The 17,602-nt window shown below is 47.1% G+C and overlaps 1 protein-coding gene and 1 non-coding gene across 2 annotated transcripts in view; both read right to left on the bottom strand.

The window, feature by feature from the left end:
• Positions 1-734: 734 nt before the first annotated feature.
• The window catches only part of SH2D4B (SH2 domain containing 4B), a 50,222-nt gene continuing 33,354 nt past the window's right edge, over positions 735-17,602 (bottom strand). The window contains exons 6-7 of the mRNA XM_075559576.1: positions 4,910-5,126; positions 735-1,674 (exon numbers count right to left, since the gene is read on the bottom strand). Coding sequence (XP_075415691.1) covers positions 1,497-1,674; positions 4,910-5,126 — 395 coding nt within the window. The 3' untranslated portion in view covers positions 735-1,496. The remainder of the gene's footprint in view (positions 1,675-4,909; positions 5,127-17,602) is intronic.
• On the bottom strand, positions 8,188-8,351 carry LOC142460293 (U1 spliceosomal RNA). The gene has a single exon (XR_012786530.1). It is a non-coding gene; the product is annotated as a U1 spliceosomal RNA (small nuclear RNA).

Below are 17,602 nucleotides of genomic sequence, written 5' to 3'. Positions count from 1 at the left end.
TCCTCCTCACTTTCAGCAAGCAAGATGGTGTCATCTGCATATCATGGGTTGTTAATAAGCCTTCCTTCGATCCTGATGTCACGTCCTTTTTCATATAATCTAGCTTCTCTGATGATCTGCTCAGCACGCAGCTTAAATAAGCATGATCAAAAGACACAACCCTGACATACACCTTCCCTTATTTGAAACTATGTAGCATTCCCTTGTTCTGTTCACACAACTGCCTTGATCCATGTATAGCAGTAGTTTTCAATCTGTGGGCCATGACCCCTTTGGGGGGGGGGGTCAAACGACCCTTTCACAAGGGTCGCTCAATTCATAACAGTAGCAAAATTACAGTTCTGAAGTAGCAACAAAATAATTTTATGATTAAGGGGTCACCACAACATGAGGAATGCTATTAAAGGGTCGTGGCATTAGGAAGGTTGAGAACCACTGTTGTATAGGCTCCTCATGAGCACAAGGACATGTTCTGAAATTCCCATTCGTTTTTAGTCTATCCATAGTTTGTTATGACACCCCCCTCCCCAGTCAAATGCCTTTGCGCAGTCAATGAAACATTAGTAAACATCTTTCTGGTACTCTCTCTTTCACTCAAGATCCAGCTGAAGTCAGCAATGATCTCCCTGGTTCCATGTGCTCTTCTGAATCCAGCCTTGGCAGCTCCCTGTCAATGTACGGCAGCAGCCATTGTTGGATGGTCTTCAGCAAAATTTTACTTGCATATGATATCAATGGTACAGCTCTATCATTGATGCTCCTTCAAGATTTCAAGGGCTGATGTTTCTAGAGCAGATTAACATCACCAATATCATAGTCCTACAAGACCTCCATCCCAACCTCCAAGCAAGTCAATAAGATGGAGCCATCTTCCCCCAATCCAACCATGGAATAAATATTCAATGCTTATTTGCTTTAACACTCGGAGTTCACGGATGATGTGTTATGTAGGAATAGCTAATGGATATGGAGAGTTGGGGTGGTCTGCAGCCACTCTTATCTCCCTCTCTCTGTTGAAAGAGAAAGCTATTCCCTGGGTGAGGTTCCTGTATATTCAAATCACTGCTCTTGGAGCATGGGCATGAGGCCACATTATTAATCTCGACTACGCAACTCTCTGGAGACTTTGTGAAATCATCCTCCCTCTCATCGAGCTTTGTTTCTCATCTACAAAATAAAGAAAGTGGGCCAAGAGCCTCCCAGATCCAGGGTTCTGTGACTCAATGACTCTAGTCCCTTCATTCAGCCATTCTGTCATCAATTCGCAATCACTGATTCAGAGCCTGTGGGCCAAGCTGTCACTGGGTTCAGAAAGACTCACCCACCTGTGTGCTACAGAGCAAAGCAAGCTCAGAATCTAGAGTGTTCTAACCAGTTGCAATCAAATAAATCAAATGCCACTGATGGGGAGCCCATCTGTATCAGAAAACAGTAGGCTCCACAGGGGTTTTCAATGACTGATTTTTCGAAAGGCCTACAAGACCTCTACCCCAGCTTCAGAGCAAGGCAACAGCCATCTTTCCTAGGGCCCAGCACACAGTCCCACCATGAAACCAGGGTGCGATGGATGTGGTGTTCCTCTCAAAGCCAGCTCTGCGAGGCAGCTGCTCCTCCTGAAACCAGCGGACAATGACTTCTCTGGAGATGGGCCGCCAGGGACGCTCCCAGGCCCTGCTGGGGAGAGAAGGAGGGAGGGAGGGAGAGGCCATGTGAGCCGGATGTCTGCCATTCTCAAGGCCAGGCCTGCAGAGAGGATTAAATGAGATCAGGCACTTTGCAGATTATAATGCACCAGCTGTTATCATTTTTCCCCAAAGAAAACTGTTGCCACTTGTTTGGGGGAGAGAAAAAAGACAACTCCACAGGTGGAAGTGAGCAGGCGGCTCCCAGGGAATGGCTGGGGAAGAAGGGGGGGCTTTCTTCTAGAATGGCCAGCGCATGACTGAGCCTGCGGGTTTGCAGAGGGCGTCCCATGACACGGGGACACAACTACTAACGTGTGAGCCTTCCGCATCTCCTCCATTCTCCCACTTTGCCCTTGCCCGTTCCTCTACAGGAAGCCTGCCAAGGCCAACTAGCTCCAGGCTGCTGTGAGCAGAAACGTGACATTGCACAGAAGCTGGAGAGCCTCGGAGTTTGATGAGATTTGAAAAGAAGTAGGCCAGAAGAGTGGGAGGGAGAGAAGGAAGACCTGTCTGTTGACTTGACAGAGGATTCCAGGGAGAGTTGGAAGACACGGAAAATGATGAATTTAGAGGTAATGGGTTGGATACATTTTTGATGTTTTGTGCCTGGGAACATGTGTTTATTGCCCTACATTTTTTTCCTCTCACAAAGGTTTTGTGTTTGTATCTGAACTGTGCTTCTTGAATGCACACAGAGATGGGGCCAAGGAAGACCATGTTAGGTTCCAGCTAAAGCAAAATGAAGTACTAAGATTTCAGACTAAGCACAGACTAGGAAAAAGGAAGAAGCAGTCCATTTTTGAAAAATGAGCCACTGAAATCTTGTGACTAGTGGCAGACCACTGTCTGATCAGAGCTCCAGAAGGTGCTTCCCAGGGGCTGGGAGGCACGCAGTTTTCTGACTGCGGATGAGCTGCCCTCTCTACGCAGAGTGAACTGCAAGGGCCTGGATGGAGCAAAGCTTTCGGGACCTTCAGTTGCGGATGGGGCATGCCTCAGAATGAGAAGCATCCATTAATAATCAGAATCTTGAACCGATGGAACATAAATCTAGGACAACTGGAGATTGTGAGAATGCAATGGAAAACATAAAAATTAACCCTCGAAGTATTGTTGAGCCGAAATGGGCTGGCAATGGATAACCACGGGGTTTACTGTACCAGGAAAGACAAATCCAAGAGGAACGGAGTTACATGTAATTCGTTATTTTAATTAGTGTTCTCTGTTTTATGCCTCTGGGTTCTAATATCCATGGCAATGGCTACACAGAACCCAGGCAAAATTCATCACGAAAGGGTTGATTTAGGAAGTTCACTAGTAGCAATGCCAGGGAGAAATTCTCAGGGTTGAGTTGTTTCCCAGGACATACTACAAAGTTCTTTCAGATCTGCTAATAAATGCCCAAAGGAGCATACCACTTCACCAGAAGCCTCGACCCTAAAGCATTCGGCTCAAACCTCCATGGGTCAGCAAGCCCAGCTCCCTGAAAGATGTACCCTAAGGCACCCCACTGCATAAAGGTTCAGCCCCAAAGCACTCAGCTCCATTTCTGTGGGTGAGCAAGGCCCGCTCCCCCAATTAAGTGCCCAGTGGCACCTCATTCCACAAGCCGGCCCCAAGCACGATAACCCTCAGCTTCATTGCTCCGTAGGTTGGGAAGCCCCTTCCGCTATCGGACAGTCCATCTGAAGAACAAATCGGACATACTGGACTGTGATGAGGGAGGACCTGAGAGGTGTGGCATGCCATCAAGAACAGCACACATAACAAAATCAGAAGGTCTCCAGAAAGACGGAGCGGGGTGGTCAAAATGGACATAGGAGCAACTCTGAAACTTGCCCTTGAACAAGAAGAGTAGTTAAAGCAAAGGACAGACTGATGGACTAAAAGAGTGGAGCATAAAATTGCAAAAGCAGCTTAAGAAGACAAAGTGGATCATCACAATGAATGAAATGTACAAAGATCTGGTGTTGGAAAACCAATAGGAAAGAAGATGCCAAGCAATCTGGCATGGAAAAACTAAAGGGAAAAAAATCAAAGGCTCAATGTATAGTATTGACGGAATCCATGAGCAAAATATTGGATGGTGCGGGAAGGAGCAACACAGGATGAAAAGAATGTACAACCACTGTACCAAAAAGAATTGGTCAATCGTGAACCATTTCAAGAGGTAGCAAATGATAAAGAACTAATTATGCTGAAAGAAGGCGATGCACAGATGACAATAGTAAAAAGCCAGGCGTATAGGCTATCTTTCCACCACAGTGGGAAAATTATAAAGAAAGGAGTTGGGGTGTTGGGGGTATAGAGTCTATCGGAAACTCAGCAGAGTGGGTACCTGTGGGGAGAGGGAGTTCAGGAGATGGAGGGCAAGGGTAGAAGTCAGACCTTTCTCTGGGTACCATTTCATGTTTTGGGGGTCTCTTAAGTGAGGAAGGTAGAAGGACGGGAATGGGGGTGCAGGCAGCTCTCTCAGGACTCCAGGGAGGGAGTAGAGAACATGAATAATCCCACTTTCGGCAACACTCAGACTAGCTTCAAAAAGAGCAGGAGAAGCACTCACCCTCCCACCGTGGGTCCTCATCGGGTGCAGTGGCTGCCCAGCACAGATGGCCAGGGCAGAAGGAGATAAAACTCTGGGATTCCACACAAGGTAGAGGGGAGCCAGGTGACTGTCCTCTCAGCCGTGTGACCCTCCAGCTCCGCTGGGCAGACAAATGCATGTCCAGACCCTCCTACACTCAACCCCGAGGCTCATCTGCCAACCTGCTACGAGATCAGCATCGCCAGCGGTTGCACCGAGCAGTCAGTCAGCCCTGCTCCGCAGGCCGGATTGAACATATTTAAAGTCCTGTATGACAAGCTCTGGAGTACACGGACATTAAAGAAGCTGTCATTGCATGCAAACATGTGGGATATGTATATGGGGGGGGGGGGGCTGTTTACAGCTTTCTTCGGATTCTCCAAAAAGTTTGTGACTTCAACTAAACCAAGTTCTGTCCCCAAACGCCAGCGTTATAAGAAACCCTGGGCTCCTGGGCCCTTCTCCCCACCTCCCACCCCTATGACACAGGCTGGGAAATTGAGACTCACAGAAGGGGAAAGGCTAGCCCAGACGTTCACAGCTAGTCCGGGCCAGAGCCGAAGCTGCACCGTCCCCTTGACCTGGCCCACTCCAGTCCAAAGCCTTTCCCCCAGCCGCACCCCAAGGAGCCCCTACCCACCTGACAGGCCCCTGGAGGGACAGAGGCGGGACAGAGTCTGAGAGATGGTGGTGGAGTCTTGCATCCTGCTGGTGGCTCTGACCAAGCTCTTGGAACATGGAGCTGAGGCCCGCGACGGTGCCCTTCTGGATGGCGCGCAGCGAGTGGCGCTGGTATTCATCGCGGGCGCGCTGGGCACGGTGGCTCCTCTCCGCATCTGCTGCCTTAATGCGTCGCACTGCAAAAGGAGAGGCAGGGCTTCCACCCAGACTCCCGGACACGGAGGACAGGCCCAGGCCAGCAACCCAGGTCCACTGAGGGCCTTGAGGGTCCAAACTGAACAGGGCAGGCCAGGCCCCAGCCAGCAGCCCTGGGGAGCCATTCCCGGGGAGGGACCGTAATCTCACTGTTTCTGTTATGCCAATCCAGGGTGACCAAGAAACTTTTGGGTGGAAATATGGACATATATTTCAATATACACATACATATGTTTATATGTATATATTATATTACTATTGTATACACACAATTATATATAATATATTATATATAATTATAACATATATTATATAATATAAATAAGTAATATATATATTACTATCCAGGCAACCCCTCATACTCAGCTTCACCCTCAATTATCACCCCACCCCCAGCTCAAGGGCATCTGTCAAAATGCTCAGCCACACTCATCCCTGCCTACTTTGTGCCAAGCTCAGAACTCTACTTTTCCACGTTTTAATATGATTGCAGACACTGTCCCCAGACACCTTGGGCACACATCGTGATTCCCACATTAGAGAAACAAAAGCCAGCCTCTGAGAGAGCCAATAGCCACTAAGAGACAAAGCGGAGGGTGGGGACAGGGCGCCTGCCCCCAAGGCCCTGCAGCTCTTTGTGTCACAGATTCGCCTCCCAAGGCTCCTTGGCTTAAAAGCTAGGTGTACCTGACACCAGAGGCCCTGCTTCTTTCTACAGGAAACCTCCACAAACCAAGGCCTAAGGAAGGGCGGCGACTCGCCTGCTGCGCCAACAGCTAGGCCGGGCCAGGCACCCTTGGTTCTACAGCCGCAGGGGCACTAGGACCGCTACCCTGGTGTCCTGTCCTTTTGGTTTCCTGTGACTCTGGAACCGGGAGGGTATATGTGATTTGGAGGCAGAGGGAGGGGAACCTTAGCTTCACAACTCCAGGGTCTAACATTCTAGTCAGCAGCTGATACATCTTTTTGGATGACAGAATGTACCCAGAAGAGGGTAACTCCCTGCAAGGCCCTGAACTGGATAAAGATCAACGCGAAACAGACCTGCCTGCAAAGTTCTTGGAGCCAAACTGGGAAATAAGGCCAAGCAGCACCTCTAACACGGAGCGGGGCATTATCAGTGTCCAGGGAGGCAAAACTGCCCCCTGCCAGGAACAGCACGTCAGGGGTCTCTGAAGAAAGAGCAGGGCGAACTTACAACTGGGAACGAATCGGGGGTCTGTGCCCAGTTGCATTTCTGAGTATTCTAGGCACTACGAGCACCCCAGTGCTGCCTTCCAAACAGGGCCACGCAGCAAGAGAAGGGCTCTCCTCAAAAACAAACCAAGACGCTGGTGGCCTATTCCAACCAATGACCTTGGAGGGTTGCTAGCCCTAGAGAAGCCATCACTCACCAACACACAACACAGCTTGCAGAAGGGAGTATGACAGAGTTAGAAAGATGCTCTCGAAACTCAGTTGGATGGAGCCCCTGGGCCCATCTCACAAAGAGATTAGCATCACTAAGCTCTCATTTCTCTAGACCAGATGTCCTCAAACTGCGGCCCGCGGGCCACATGCGGCCCGCCAAGGACATTTATCCAACCCGTCAGGTGTTTTGCCCCATTTGTTTTTTTACTTCAAAATAAAATATGTGCAGTGTGCATGGGAATTTGTTCATAGTTTAAAAAAACAACAACAACTATAGTCCGGTCCTCCAACAGGTCTAAGGGACAGTGAACTGGCCCCTGTTTAAAAAGTTTGAGGACCCCTGCTCTATACTCTTCACCAAAAACCAGTCAAGAGCAGAAATACAGCCCTGCTAACCCCAGTCTGTTCACTTGGGTGGCTCAGCTGGTATTTGAAATCCTGCCAACAAAACTTCCAGTAGCATACAAGCCCACACAGGATGGCAAGCTGACAGACAAGTGGTGGACAGAAGGACAAGTTGTGGGTAGCCTTGACATACAATTAAGAGGAGTGGGAATCCCAGAACCCTTCACGGTGCTCATGTGGAACCTATGTCTGGACCAAGAAGCGGACATTCAAACAGACTAAGACCGTGTGGTAGAGAACCAGGAAAGGTGCACTTCTGGGTTGTATCCTTGCAACAGATTTATTCACTCTGGACACTGAGCAAATGATCTGGGAATCTGGAATACAGATAGCAGGATGCGGCATCAAGATTAGAAAAAGACATAGACAGTCGGCAATATGCAGGTGACCCAGCCTTGCCTGCGGAAGGAGAAGACAACTTGAAGGGCTTGCTGATGAAGATCATTGACTGCAGCCTTCAGCATGGATTACAACTTAATATAAAGAAAACAAGGGTCCTCTCACTGGGCCAATCGATAACATCATGAGAAACAGAAAAAGAAGTTATCAAAGAGTTTGGCTTGCTTGGATCCACAATCACTGCTCATGGAACCAGCAGCCAAAAGGTCAAAAGATGTGTTGCACTGGGCAAATGTGCTGCACAAAACCAACACTCCAAATTCACTGCCATCTAGTCGATGCCGACTGATAGACCCTATAGGACAGTGGAGAGCTACCTTTGTGAGTGTCTGAAACTGTAATTCTTTAGGGGAGTAGAAAGCCCAGTCTTTCTCCCATGAAGTGGCTGGTGATTTTGAACTACTGACACAATAGATTGCAGCCCAATGAGTAACCACTAGGGTACCAGGGCTCCTTCTCTTTAAGATGTTAAAGAGCCAAGATGTCACTTTGAGGACATCTGACCCAAGCTGTGGTACTTAGTATGCTCTCTACTCCCGTAAAGAGTTACAATCTCAGAACCCCACAGGGGCATTCTGCCCAGTCCTATATGTCACTGTGAATTGGCACAGACTCAATGCAGTCAGTTTGTTTTTGCTTGGTTTTTTTTCATTTGCTTGTTTAGTTTTTGGAATATGCAGGTGAAAGTTGAATTAAAAAAGACCAAATAAAAATCAATGTCTTTGAATTATGGTGGTGGGGAAGAATACTGAAAGTACCTTGGACTGCCAAAAGAACAAACTAATCTATCTTAGAAAAAGTACAGCCAATGCTCTTTTTCATTTTTTTAATTGGGGAGCACGAATGCAGGACCTCTGCTACCACAAATCATGCAGTCAAGCTGCCCATATTTGGGGAGACCACAGGGGCAGCGCATCTGGAACGCAATGGATAAGCCACACCCTGGGAAAACCACCATGATCATCATGGCATCTCCCCTGCCAGGTAAGGATAGGCAGATGCCCTTCAGAAACAAGAATGGCAAGACTTCATCTCACATACGTGGACATGTTATCAGAAGAGACCAGTCCTTGGGAAAGGACATCATGCTTGGTAGAATAGAGGAGCAGGGGAAGAGATAGGCCCTAGACGAGATGGGTGGACAAGGCCGCAACAGTGGGTGCAAGCATAAGAGTTATGGGGTTGGCACAGAACCAACTGGCCAGAGCTTTGTTCCATGAACATAGGATTCCTATGAGTTGACACTGCCTCAAGGCCACCTAACAACAATCACAATAACAACAATCACAATAAGTCCAGTCTAAATTGCCGGCATGTAAAATCATGATCACTGATACATGGTTGTTGCTTTAAAGCATTAAGTTTGGAGCTGTTTGGTTAAGCAGCAATTTTTTAAAAAACACTTTTATTGGGGGCTCTTACATCTCTTATCACAATTCATACATTCATCCAGGGTGTCAAGCACATTTGCATATAGGCTGCCACCATCATTCTCAAAGCATCCTCTTCCCACTTGAGTCCCCAATATCAGCTCCCCATTTCTGCCCCCTCTATCCCCCGCTCTCCCTCATGAACACTTGACAAGTTATAGATTATTATTTCTATACCTTACATCATCCTCTATCATCCCTTACCCATTTTTCCATTATTCGTCCCCCTGGGAGGGGGTTCTAGTTGATCCTTGTCATCAATTCCTCCTTTCTCCTCCCACCCTCCCCTAACCCTCCTGGTGTCTCAGTTCTCATTGTTGGCCTTGAGGGGTTTATCCATCCTGGATTCCCTGGGTTGCGGGCTCTTTTCTGTGGCAGTGTGCATGTTCTGGTCTAATCAGATTTGTAAGGAAAATATTGAGGCCAAGATAGTGAGGTGACGGAAGCATCAAAGAACTAGAGGAAAGTTGTGTATTTCATTGGTGCTATACTGCACCCTGACTGGCTCATCTCTTCCCTGTGACCCCTCTGTGAGAGAATGTCTAATTGTCTACAGATGGGCATTGGGTCTCCACTCCATGCCCCACCTCATTCACCTTGGCTATGGCTTTATTCTGGGTCTTAGGTGCCTGATGCCTGATGCCATCAACACCTCATGATCACACAGGGTGGTGTGCTTCTTCCATGCTTTCTTGCTTCTGAGCTAGATGACCGCGCATTTATCTTCAAGCTTTTAAGACCCCAGATGCTGTATCTTTTGATAAGCAGGCTCCATCAGCTTTCTTCACTACATTTGCTTATGCACCCATTTTGTCTTCAGCGATTGTGTCCGGAAGGTGAGCATCACAGAATGCCGGATTGTTAGAACAAAGTGTTGTTGTGTTGAGGGAGAATTTGAGTCAAGGTCCAATGTCCATCTGAAACCTTAATTCTTAACATATAGAAATGAGTACATAGTTCTATTCCCCTCTCATTTTATATACACACACACACACGCCAGTATTTAGGCCTCTCAAAATGCCCTTTGCCTCCTGGTTCTTTCCTCTGTTTCCTTTTACTTTCCTCTTGTCCCACCATCATGTTCGGCCTTCATTTGTGTTTAGTAATTCCTCAATGCTACATTGCCCTTGATGAAGCCCCACTTGGCATCCTATGACCTTATTTCCATTGATTTTAGTTCACTTGTTGTTCCCTTGTTGCTCAGTTGGTTCCACACACACCCCTTCCTTTCTCCCACTCCCCTTCTCCCGTATCCCCCGGAACCATTGGTCCCGTTCTTTTCATCTCTGAATTATTTATCCTGCCTATCTTATCTAGATACACATGCAGATACATTAATAAGTGCAAAAACCAGGCAAAGCCAAATAAAACAACAAAGGAAGTCATGACCGACAAATCAATAACAACAACCAAAAGTAACAAGAACAAAAAGAAAGCCACTGACAAAAAATGGAAAAGCCTATAAATAGTTCAAGGTCTGTTTGTTGGCCTTTATGAGTGTTTTCCAGTCGAGTCTGATGGGTGCCACACTCTCTGTTGTCAATGTCTGTCTTTGGTATTCCCCACAATTTTTAAGTGGTGCAAGTTTCATTAAATAAACTTTTTCCCATTTGGAGTTGATAAATATGGTGTTCTATGTTATCAAAGTTTCTCAATTTTTCTCTTTATATTGATGCACTATAATCAATCTGAGAATAAATTAATATATGTACGAGGTGGCTGTCCCGGGGTGGGGGTGCAAAACTGAAAAATGGTACAAAGCTAAAGCTATATAGAGGTGCTGTGGAGGAAAGGCCTGGTGATTGATTTCTGTAAAGATTGTAGCCCAAAATTTCTGAACGCCCTGTTTGCAGAAGGCTAAAGTCCCAAATTCTACCATATGATTTCTATTCCCAAAGCCACACTCTCCAGCTGCCAGCTCTTTTTCCCCACTTTCTAGTTTCAATCTCCAATACTTATAATGCATCTTGATTGCATACTTGATCAACTTCAGGCTGAAGAAGTTGGTTTAAATTTCCAATGTGTTCATCTTTACTAGAGGTTAATGTATAAATGTGAGTAATACTTTTATGAACTCATTTTCCCTGTAGATATATGGTTATTGCCCTGGCAGTGTTGTACTTCAAGAGAGCTCCTGAGTTTTCCTTTTTTGACAATGAACGTGATGGCATTCTCCTTCGATTGCTATGTCTTGGATAGCAGACCATAGGTGTGATCCCACTTCATTTTTGACACCTTCCAATTGTCCCAGATTCATATTTCACACACTCATGATCATTATCAACGGATGCTTGCAGCTGTGTCTGCTCATTGTTGAGTCACGCCACGTCTGCAAGTAAAGGTCCTGAAAGCTCTGCTCCATCCACGTCATGAAGGTCTACTCTACTAGGACGCAGCTGCTCTTCCTCAGTTCACACTGAGGGTCTCATCTTCCGGCACTGTATGAAATAATGGTCTGCCTCTAGTCAGAAGGTTTTCACTGGCCAATTTTCTTCATAAGGACATCCCCAGGTCCTCCTTTCTGGTCTATCCGAAATGAGTGATCCTGCTGGTATTTGAAATACCAGTAGAATCACTTCCAGCCTCACAGCGACATGGAACCACATCAATAGGACAAACCGACAACTGCGTGGTGGAGGAGATCAGTACAAACCGGCTAATGCGCCTTATGTTGGTTCAGGTGTAGGATTCTCACCTTCCATGCCAAAGACCATGTACAATCCCTGACCAATGCCCTTCAAGCACAGCCACCAATCATCTGTCCGTGCTGAACAGTTTTAGTGGAGCTTCCAGACTAAAACGGGCTAGGAAGAAAGACATGGAGCTTTACTTTATAAATCTGCCAATCAGAACCTCTGATGCATCACAACCGTCCAATCCCCCCGCTGCTCATGGCCATGGTACAGGAGCAGGCAGCTTTTTGCTCAGTTGTACAATGGGTGGCCCTGAGTCAAAGGCCAACGTGGTGGCAAATAACAACAGTGAGTCTAAACATCCCACCACGGGGTGATGGGGAGCCGTCGAACACTTTTAAGCAGGAGGAGTGGAGTTATTGTTATTTTTTAAAGATCAGTTTGGCTATCGTGTTGGTAAGGAATCTGATGGGAACAAGCATCAAGATGGGAAAACCAAAATCTAGACAAAGAGCGATGAGAATGGGGGCTCGTTGCAGTGGACACATTCAAGGAATATCTACAAAGTGGAATTTTCATCTCCTTTCTTTCTTTTTTAATTTCTTATCCCTTGGCAAGTTGTTGATTGATCGGGAGCAGAAGAGAAAGACCAGGTTAGGAGAAGCAGAGAAATGCGTTTAGGATATGTGGGGTCACGGTGCCTGTGAGATTCCAAGGGAAAGGTCCAGTAAGCAAGCAGTCGGTTCTGGAAAAAGTTCATCGCGGCTACTTTGTGAAAGTGTTCTCTGAGGGAGACCTTGCAGGGCCCTGACCTCCGTCCCTTCCTTTCCATCGCCCAAGAGGGGCAGTACTGCGTGGCGCTCACATGAGCGCGAGGATGCCGACGCTTCAGATTCCCCTGAGCATTCAAAAGCTTCAGAGCAATATCTGTGTGTATTTTAGTCCCTTTGGTGAATAATATAATATCCCTGGAAAATCTGTGAATCATCCTATAAATAGAAGAGTCCCCAATAAAGATATAAGCTGTGTATACGTGTAGCGTGTTTCAATTCTGCTCTGTATCTTGCTCCACCTAACCGCGGACCACTTTAATGGCCATGGCTACACTTTAATTCTTTTTCTATAAAACGTGGCCCTGTGGAGCTGCCTCAAGACCAAAATGAGAATATACACTGAAGTGCCTGGGACAGTCCCTAGCACGTCTCCGGGGGCCAATAATTCCACTATTAATGCGCTGTGTTTCCTGTGAGATAAAAGAACCGGAGCACCACCTAAGGGCTCATTCCTTCAGACAGATGGGGAGGCAGGACGTGGGCAGGGGTGGGATAGGGCAGGGCCCTTGGGAGGCAGTCAGGGTTCTAGTTAAGGAAACAGGAAGATGAAACTTTCTACAAGGGGAGGTTTCTTGACCTCTGAGTAGGGAAGCAGACCTTCAGGCTTATAGGGGACACAAGGATCTAAGGTCCCAGAAGATCTAAGGTCCAACCCACTGGGCAGCACTCACCCTATGAATGGAGTGGGGTAGGGTGGGGGGTGGAAGGGAGGGATTGTCAGTCAAGACAGTGAAAAAGAGAGAAAGAAATATGTTTACTAGTTTAAAAATTTTGGAGGGAAGGCGGGGTGGAAAGGAGAGACCGATTACAAGGATCTACATATAACCTCCTCCCTGGGGGACGGACAACAGAAATGTGGGTGAAGGGGGAGACATCAGATAAGGTAAGATATGACAAAATAATAATTTATAAATTATCAAGGGTTCATGGGGGAGGGGAGAGCGGGGACTGAGGGGGGGGAGAAGGAGGAGCTGATGCCAGGGGCTTAAGTGGGGAGCAAATGTTTTGAGAATGATGAGGGCTATGAATGTACAGATGTGCTTTACACAATTGATGCAGGGATGGATTGTGATCAGAGTTGTATGAGCCCCTAATAAAATGATTTTTTAAAATTAAGACAGTGAACGCTGAATGACGAGAACCTTAGGGAAAGAGCGTGTGAGTCGCCACAGTTAAACTTTGGATACGAAAAGGTCGTCCCAATGGGATGCTCAGGTCTGCAGCCAGCAACTGCAAGTTCCCGATGGCTGCCAAGAGTGACCCCGTGTGGCCGCTAGGAGCAACGGCAGGAGCGCCTGACCGGTGGGAATGCATGGGCCTGCAGGGACTCGTGACTGGGAGAGAAAACCAGGCCTGTGGGAGCCCACTCTCAAATTGCAAATCAAATATATGCGGCCTCACTTGGCTCCGAAATTCGGAAGCCGTAAAATTCGGGGAGCCGTTCACACTGGTTATTCCCCATCTCATTGGAAAAAAATTCTTCTTCTATGTTGACTTGGCTCCTGTTTCAGCTACTTCCCCTCCCCCACCGGCAAGCCAGCCTCCAAGTTGGTCGCCCGCTGCCAGCATTCAGGTCACACTCCCTTCTAAGAAGGAAGGGAACAGAAGCAAGATCATGGGGCTGTGTCGCCCTGCCCAGACAGCGAGCCGCATAGGCTGAGAAAATGAGAGCAGACTGGCTCCGAGGGCCACACCAGAACCTCCGGATTCAAAGAGACCACGGCCCTAAAACCAGGTTTACAATTGTAAAAGCAACCACAAAATTATAAGTGCAATCTTCATCAATAAGATCATTGATCGAGTTATACAAAGGAGCCATGGTGGTGTAGCGGTTCTGAGTTGGGTGGTGATCTGCAGGGTCGCCGCGAACCACCAGCAGCGCCATAGGAGAAAAACTGATCCGCTACAGTCGCAGAAACGCACAGGGGTCACTGTGAGTCAGCAGCGAGGTGAGGATCAGGTTATGCTGTGACCGTTATTAGTGTCTGTCAATGTGCTCACGGTGATCTCATGCACAGTGGAATAAAACACTGCCTGGCTGTGTTATTCTGGGTACTCTAGAGAAACAAATCCACCGAAACTCATACGTGTAAGAGTGCTGGCAGGGGTCTCCACACGGCTGCTTCAACACCCAGGGCTGCATCAGGGTAGGTCCATGTGGCGTCTTCTCAGGGATGTCTTGCAGGAAGTGAGCCTTGCCAACTAAAGCAGGAAACTGGCTAAGGTAGCTGCATCCTGATCCAACCATCATAAAGCAAGAGACCTGAGAACTAGAAAGGCAAGGCTCACAGAGCCATTTATCTCTCTGCCCTTCAATTAACCCCACATGTGTTTATCAGCCAGGTTGGCACAATAAACTACCTCACTGGCCCTGCATCTTTGGATGATTACTGACATGTGTTGGCTACAGTGGTTTAGCATGTGCTCTTCCATAATGTAATCACTTTCTGTTTTGTGGTTTAATGTAAGCAGCCAATCAAATAAAAGGGAGATTTCCTTTGGAGTGTGACCTACTTCTGATACATAAATGGACGTTCTGTCAAGGCTGGCTCCTTTTCTGGACCCTGTACTCTTCTTGTTCTGATATTAGGGGTGTAAGCCTGCTGAGGTCTTCAGTCTGCTGCCTGACCCTTAGACTTGGGACATACCAGCCCCACAGTTGCATGAGTCATTACTTGAAGTAAATCTGTGTGTGTGTGTGTGTGTGTGTGTGTGTCTGTCTGTCTGTCTCTGTCTCTCTCTCTCACACACACGTATTTAGGTAATTGATGCCACCTTGTTGGCATGCATAAAACTCACCAAATTCACTGCCACCTAGTTGATACCAACTCACAGTGTCCCTATAGGGTGAGACTATAACCCTTTATGGGAGTAGGAAGTCCCATCTTTCTCCCACAGAGGGGCTGGTGGCTCCAACTTCGGAAATTGAGGACTGCAGCTCAGCAGGTGACCACTCTGCCACCAGCGGTCCCCTGGGCGTGTGTCTGTGTACGTCTTTTTTTAACCGGGTTCGTTCCTCCAGAGAACAGAAAGTAAGACAGCATATTGGACTCCATTGCTGTGGCCACCACGTGCTGTAGGTAGGTGGCATCCAGTCGGCGCAGACCCACCGAGACCTTGTCTATACCAACAGAACAAAGCAATGTCCAGGCCCGCACCAGCCTCACAATTGTTCCTGTGCTTGAGCCCATCTTGTTGAGGGCTGCACCTGTACTTGATCAAGCATGATGTCCTTCTCCACGGACTGGTCTCTCCTTGCCCAAAGCACGTAAGATGAAGTCTCATAACGCTTGCCTCGAAGGAGCTCTCTGGGCGTCCTTCTTCCAAGACAGATCTGTTTGTCCTTTCAGCAGTCTGTGCTATTTTCAATATTCTTCTCCAGCAGCACTATTCAAGTGACCGATTCTGCTTTGGTCTTCCTTAATCGAGGTCCAACTTTCATATGCAATGATGCAATGGTGAATACCATAGCTTGATTTTTTAATGTATATTAATCATTTTATTGGGGGCTCTTACAGCTCTTATAACAATGCATACATCAATTGTATCAAGCGCATTTGTACATATTCCAGAACATATTTCTTCTACTTGAGCCCTTGGTATCAGCTCCTCTTTTCCCCTCCCTCCCATCACCCCTCCACCATGGTGAACCCTTGATAAAATATAACGTATTATTCTTATCTTACACTGTCCGCTGTCTCCCTTCACCCATGTTTTGTTGTTCATCCCCCTTGGGGAGGTGAGGAGGAGTTATATGTGGATCGTTGCAATTGCTTCCCCCTTTCTTCCCACTTCTCCCGCAACCTTTCCGCTACTCTCATGGTATCGCTACTCCCATTATTGTTCCGGGGTGTATTTATCTGTCCTGGAGTCTGTGTGTTGAGAGCTCTTACCTGTACCACTGTACATGTCTAGCCGGATTTGTAAGGTAGAACTGGGGTCATGATGGTGGGGTGGGGGAGCATTAAAGAACTAGAGGAAAGTTGTGTGTTTGTTGGTGCTATACTGCACCCTGGCTGTCTCGTCCCTTCCTTGTGGCCCTTCTGTGAGGGATGTCCAATTAGATGTCTTGTGCAGCAGATTTACCTAATGCAATGTGCCATCTGATCTTGTGACTGCTGTTTCCGTGAACCTTGATTGTGAAACCAAGCAAGACAAAATCCTTGACAACTTCAACGTTCTCTGTATTTATCATGATGCCCCCTATTTGTGCAGGTACCAGGATTTGGGTTTTCCTTACAATCCATACTGAAGGCTGCAGTCCTTGAACTTCATCAGCAAGTGCTTCAAGTCTTCCTCACTTTCCGCAAGCAAGGTTATGTCATCTGCATATCAAAATTTTTAAAGAAAACTTCCTCCAATCCTACCATACCTCATACCTCCATACCTCATCTCCATATGACCCAGCTTCTCTGATGACTTGCTCAGCATACTGATTGAACCGGAGAGAGACAGGATACAACCTGACGCACACCTTCTCTGATGTTCAACCCTGCAGTGTTCTCTCGTTCTGTTGGTCCATGTTCAAGTTCTGAATGAGCACAATGAAGTGTCCTGGAATTCTCCTTCTTCTCAAGGTGAGCCACAGCTCATTACAGCTGTCCACACAGTCAAATGCCTGGGCACAGTCAATACAACACAAGTAAACCTCCTTCCGGTACTCTCTGCTTTGAGCCAAGATCCATCTGACATCAGCAATGATATCCCTTGTTCCACAGCCTCTTCTGAGTCTGGCCTGAACTTCTGTCAATGTACTGCCGCAACCATTGTTGGATGGTCAACACCCCTACAAGCCACTGTGCAGAAGGCTCATCTGCCGGCACTACAAGCCAAGTCAAAAAGTGTTGTGACGAGGGTTCCAGTTCATACATATTACACAAAACATGCTTAAACATGGATCGGGATCAATGGATGGCTTCACACGCATTCTCTCGGTAACACATTTATCTCAATAGGGTACCTTCCACAACAAAGTCCAATCAAAACAGCAACCTGCAGGTGAATCTGCTGCCCCAGATACACTCAAGGCAGTTTTTGGTGACTGTGTTTGGGGATTCCAAAAAGGGTCATGCTGATAGATTTTCTCAAAAGGCAACAGGAGGTGCACGGAGTCTTATTATGAAAGAGTGTGAAGACAATTGAAAACTGCATTAGGGGAAAGTTGTTGGTGCCGTGGATTTTGCGTTTAATATCAGAATAATGCACCTGCCCCTTCTTCCAGGGTACCGTAAAGGGGTGTCTTATGAGACTGTCATTAGGAAACCTTAACCTATCTACCCTATAGCCCTGGCCTTTCCCCGTCAGACTTGTTTTTGTTTGTGAAACTCAAAGAATATTTTAAAGGAAT

Source organism: Tenrec ecaudatus, chromosome 10 (genome assembly GCF_050624435.1).
Source record: "Tenrec ecaudatus isolate mTenEca1 chromosome 10, mTenEca1.hap1, whole genome shotgun sequence".
Taxonomy (NCBI): domain Eukaryota; kingdom Metazoa; phylum Chordata; class Mammalia; order Afrosoricida; family Tenrecidae; genus Tenrec; species Tenrec ecaudatus.
This window is presented reverse-complemented; position numbering and strand designations above follow the sequence as displayed.